General features: G+C 52.8%; 1 protein-coding gene across 1 annotated transcript; it reads left to right on the forward strand.

Annotated features, from left to right (window-relative positions):
• The first annotated feature begins 3,639 nt into the window (after positions 1-3,639).
• On the forward strand, positions 3,640-5,363 carry LOC136463515 (U-box domain-containing protein 27-like). Its single transcript, XM_066462504.1, has one exon. It carries the CDS (start codon positions 3,835-3,837, stop codon positions 5,152-5,154), a length of 1,320 nt encoding a protein of 439 aa, XP_066318601.1. The 5' UTR covers positions 3,640-3,834; the 3' UTR covers positions 5,155-5,363.
• Positions 5,364-5,665: the final 302 nt, after the last annotated feature.

Here is a 5,665-nt window from a genome sequence, read left to right on the forward strand (position 1 = left end):
ACGTACACAAAAATAACAAGCTATGGCATGATTATGAATATGAAAATACTTTGTACTGTGAAAAGTGTCAAACAACAGAGAGAATATTTTTCCTATGTTCTACACAGCAAATAATCACTGTACAAAAATTATCACATGCATGTTTTATACAAATTTTGCTCTCTAGCAAAAATAACAAAAATTAGCCATTAAAGGCGCTTGAACTACACCTCATAATTTTTCTACAGTACATGCATGACACATATTTTTCCTAGGAAGTACATTACATAAGAAGATTAACAAACTTAGAATCATATTTTTCTGAAGCCTATAGGTTTTTCTACACATTTTTCAAGTTATCAGCAATATCAAAGGTTAAATAAAGCTCTACAGAAAAGTATCTCAAAAATGACATGCAATATTTTTATCATGTAGATCTGGTGACAAGGAACCTAGCAAAATTTATTTCAACAGATTTGGAGCAAATTTGAGTATACAAACATTTTCTAAATCATTTCTCTTTCCAAATAATAAAAGAAAACTGAAAACAAAATTTTCCTATTACTACTGGGCTGGCCCGTGGAAACCAACTGGCCCACGGCCACACTCGGCCTGTGCAGACCGAGCGAAGGGGAGGGCGGCGGCCTGGCTTGGGGCTTCGGCCCAAGCCAGCCTGGCCCAGCTCGGCCGAGGCGAAGGAGCCACGCCGGCGTCGAGACGCCACGGCGGCGCGGGCTCTGCCAGCGGGCCGGCGGTCGTTGCCAGCCGGGTCAGGGCAAGCAGGCGAGCGCACGGGGTTCGCAAGGAGGTGACGAACCCGAGCAGGCAACTAAAAAGGGTGGAGGAGGGAAAGAGGACGTGTTCCACGGCGGCCGAGCACGGCGGTGCCATGACTAACGGTGGTGAAACGCGCCAAACGCTCTACCTTGGCTCAAAAGGCATCACAGCCGCGAGCACCAAGTGTTGGAGAGCGAGGCGAAGCTAGGTGCGCTTGATTGCTAGCCGTGGTGGAGCACTGGCGGCGCATTTGTCTAGCGGGGGCTGCGGTGGCGCTCGGTGGCAAGAGAGCAGAGCTCGTGCAGGCGAAGCAGAGAGGCAGCGCGGGAGAGTGAAGAGTGGAGTGCCACGGGCTCAGCAAATGAAGGCGGGCGCGTGGGAGCGGAGGCAGGCTGTGGCTGCCGCGCGGCGGGCGTCGCCGGCGCATGGTCGCCACGCGGCGGTCGCGCCCTAGCGCGGTCGGGACGTGACGCGCGGGAACGGCGTGGCGCAGCACTGGGGTAGGCCGAACGCGGCGCTGGGCTGGGCCGAACGCGGGGCACGCGAGCGGCAGGCGCTGCGGCAGGCCAGGCCGGCTTCGGCCGTGGGCCGAGAAGGGAGGCGACGGCCCGTGAAAGGAGAAAAGCATTTTTCAATTTTTGATTTTCAAGGAAATTTCAAATAGCAGTTTTCAAATACCCTTTTGAGCAAGAAAATGACTTCTTTTGAAAATGGCCCAAAAATAAAAGTTGCTTAGAATTTAATCCTCTACAACTTTGCTTTTATGACCAAAGTCCAATTCTTGATAGATTTTGAATTATAAAATTAAAGTCAATTTTAACTCAAAACCCTACTTTTGGAGAATTATTTTTAAAACAGAATTTGGCAATAATTTCAATACAAACTTTGCTCCAAAAAAATGCGCCAAAGAATTCTAGATGATTTACAATCATAGCCAAACATGTTTTACTAACCTAGCAAGCATAATTTGGGCAAAAGCAACTCCAAACAAGTGTATGCAATATTCATGTTCCGCGAGCATGTTTCATATGTTTCGAAGCAGGATTTTAGTTATTATTTACATGATTAGGCATGTATGATTAGGATGCTTGATGATGCATAATATGCATGATTTGCAGTACCTAAATGCTGGCCATAACACCGGGGTGTTACACAAGTGCTTAAACGTAACAGGACACTACCTGAGGAATTTGCATGGCCTAGCAAGAGCAAGATGCAAAAAGTTTATATGCATTTCATAATGCCGGGGCCCGCCCCTGATTGATTATTTAAATATGGGACATGCTCCCCACTTTATATCCGGAATGTCATTTACAACATATTTTTATGTTTAACATGTAGGAAACCTACATCTGTACCATGAGATCAGGAAAAACACGCTCCTGAGAGCTACTTTACTCAGATAAGTCAAGAAACAACCTGGTTTGATCAAAAAAGAACCCCGATGAGGTACGGCAAGAACCAAGACAAGCTTAGAAAGAACCCAGATTGATAAAAAAAGAACCCCAACAAGGTGCGGCAAGAACCAAGACAAGCTTAGAAAAAATCCGGATTGATCAGAAAAGAACCCCAATAAGGATAGACAGAGATCAAGTCAAGATCAGAAAGAACCCATATTGAAGAAAAACAACCCAGACAAGTTGGGAACAGAAATCAAGATAAAAAGAACCTAGAGTGATCAGAAAACAACCCGGATGAGGTACATACAAGTTCAGAAAGAATCTAGACAAAGTGCAAACAACCTGAAAGAGGTACATCAAGAACCAGAGAATTCTAGAAACGACCTGGATGAATAAAAACAACTCAGAAGAACATCACAGCTTAGTCAAACACTAAGCTCGGGGGCTTGGCATTCACTTCAACTATGCCCGAGGGCTCGGATTTAAAGACGAAGGACCAAGAATACAAGAACTCAAGACTACAACAAACGACAACACATCAAGACCCTTCATCCGATTTTTTTTTTCGAAAGAAAAGAACTCGGAGAAGGCTCGGGGGCTGCGGGATACATAACCCCAGAAATTTTTGAAGACAAGAATCTAGACCCTTCAACTTTTGCAAGCAAAAGCAAGAGGCTCGGGGGCTACACTCAGTGAGTGCAATTTTTACGAAAAATTGCACCCATCGAAAAAGAACTCGGAGCAACCAAGAAGACTAAAGGGACCCTCTGGCTTCTTGTTCCAACAAGCAAGAGGCTCGGGGGCTACACTCACTGAGTGCACTTTTTTAGAAAAAAGTGCACATCAGTCATGACGAACCAACCAAAATAAGACCATATCAAAATTTCACTTTAGAAGAACCTGGAACGGATTTACAACAACTCAACGAAGACCAAGAAGAATAAGAAGGCTTCCGAAGCTCATCCATGAGATGCTCGGGGGCTTATCGATGCGGGACTTATGGGGTTTCCCACAGAGAAGAGAGAAGAAGACCTAGTCCAATTAGGATTCCCTACATGTAATCCTACTAGGACTAGTTACATGTAATCCTACTAGGATCTCTACTTTGTAACCGACTAGGACTCCCACCTCTCCTAGACTATATAAAGGAGGGCAGGGATCCCTAGATCGGCACCTACACATAACCGACAGAACTCACAACCACAACATACCTCGCAACACAACAAATAGCGCAGGGCGCAATATACTATCCACACCAGACTAGACGTAGGGCGCCATGACTTTCTGGCGTGCCGAACCAGTATAAATCATTGTCTCCCTGCGTTTACCATCAAATTCCTACAAACACCGATACCCCTCCGAACAAATCACGGTCACTCATAAGGAGAAGCTTCTCTTCTCCGCCACAGCGTAAACCTCACCTACGGCTGATTCCTATACTTGCTCGAGTAGTAGCAGCACCCAGCGGGCCTTTTCCGCAACACAGCAGTCCTACAGGGTGTGGAACCAAAAGAGTACCACTGCCTATAATTACCAGTGGCCCCTTTCCCCTGTTTTCCTCGACGCTTTCCCATTCCTCTCCATTCCCTCGCCTCCACTTCTCTCCGCCCCCAGCGGCATTGCAGGCGGACAGGACCGACCAACAGCACCAAAGCAAGGAATCCACTTGGATCGATCCATGGGGAGGCGCGAGATGAACGGGCGGCTATCGGCCGAGTACCAGGGCCTGGAGGTGAAGGTGCCCAACCTCTTCCGGTGCCCCATCTCGCTGGACGTGATGCGCTCCCCCGTGAGCCTCTGCACGGGCGTCACCTACGAGCGCGCCTCCATCCAGCGCTGGCTCGACTCCGGCAACACCACGTGCCCGGCCACCATGCTCCCGCTCCCCTCCACGGACCTGGTCCCGAACCTCACCCTGCGCCGCCTCATCGCGCTGTGGGCGTCCACGGCCGCGCCCTCCTCACCGCCCGCGGCGTCCGCCGTCGGGCCCACGCCGGCCGCGGCCGCGGCCGAGCTCCTCCGCCGGGTCGCTGACCCTGGCGCGGACCCCAGCCCCGCGCTCCGGAAGCTCGCGGCTTTCCTCTCCGACGACGACGTGGACGAGTTCGACAAGAACGCGCTGGCTCGGGCCAGCGGCGCCGCGGAGACCGTGGCGTCCGTGCTGCGGAGGTCCGAGGACAGGGAGGCCGCGGAGGCCGCCGCGCGGGTGCTGGCGGCGATCGCGGCGTCCGACTGCATCGAGGAGGAGAGCAAGAGGCGCGTGGCGGCGGCGCTCGCCGCCGACGCGCCGTCCGCGGCCGCGGCCCTGGCGCGCGTGCTGCGGAGCGGGTCCTCGCTGGAAGCGCGCGTGGACGCGGCGAGGCTGGTGGAGTCGCTGCTCCGCAATGCGGCAGCGTCGGCGGCGGTGGCTGAGTCCGAGGAGCTGATCGGCGAGCTGATCCGCCTGGTGGGCCCCGCGGACGACGAGAAGAAGACGAAGGGCGGCGGCCTGGCCCTGGACAGGCAGGCCGTGGCGGCGGGGCTGTCGTGCCTGGCGGCCATCGCGGCGACGCGGCGCGGCGCCCGCACCGAGATGGTCCGTCTCGGCGCCGTCCCGGCCGCGGTGCGCGTGCTGGAAGCCGACGCCGGGTCCCCAAGCCAGGCACTCCGGGTGCTGGAGGCGGCGGTGGGGTGCGCCGAAGGCCGCGCCGCGGTGTGCGAGTCCGCGGGGACCGCGGTGCCCGCGGTGGTGTCCAAGATGATGAAGGGAGGGATTGGCGGCGCGGAGGCGGCGGTGTCGGTGCTGTGGGCGGTGTGCCACCGGTACCGGGACCGGCGCGCGGTGGAGGCCGCGGCGGCGTGCGAGGGCGGGCTGACCAAGCTGCTGCTGCTGATGCAGAGCGGGTGCTCGGCGGCGGCGAGGCAGATGGCGTCGGAGCTGCTCAAGATCTTCCGGGTGAACGACAAGAGCTGCGTCGCGGGGTACGACTCCAAGACCAGCCACATCATGCCCTTCTGACGCCGATGATGCCGTCGGCGTCGGACGGATGGAACAGGGGAACCAACTCACATTTGTCTTTTCTTTTCCAATTCCCATTTCTTGATTTTGATTTGATTCGGTGGAAGTACATACCATACGGCAGGAAGGAGGAAAAAAAAAAGAATCGCTTCTCTTGGAGCAACACAAACTTGTACATGGGTAGAGAATTTTGGTAGAAAGGAAGAAAGAAATTAATGGATGAGGCAAATTCAGCTTGTCTGTCGGCGAAATCATTCGCTTCGTTTCAAATTGCAATCGTGAACCACGTTACAAGCCTTGTACTACATGCAATTGGCCAAACGCTGCGATCACGTTCTGATGATGTTGGATCAGCATCAGTGCGTCCGGCAAACCAAACATGCGATTTGCATGCCTCGTATTACGTATATATCGTATGCGCCTAGTAATAAGGTCAAAGACGTCAAAACCTCGTTCGCATGAGTCCCGATTGCTTGATATCCAAATGTGTAGCCCGCTGGCATGTAGGGAT

Source organism: Miscanthus floridulus, chromosome 7, assembly GCF_019320115.1.
Source record: "Miscanthus floridulus cultivar M001 chromosome 7, ASM1932011v1, whole genome shotgun sequence".
Lineage (NCBI taxonomy): Eukaryota > Viridiplantae > Streptophyta > Magnoliopsida > Poales > Poaceae > Miscanthus > Miscanthus floridulus.

Bases quoted from the DNA above. Each gene is read 5' to 3' on its own strand.
- LOC136463515 (XM_066462504.1), top strand. From the start codon at position 3,835: ATGGGGAGGCGCGAGATGAACGGGCGGCTATCGGCCGAGTACCAGGGC.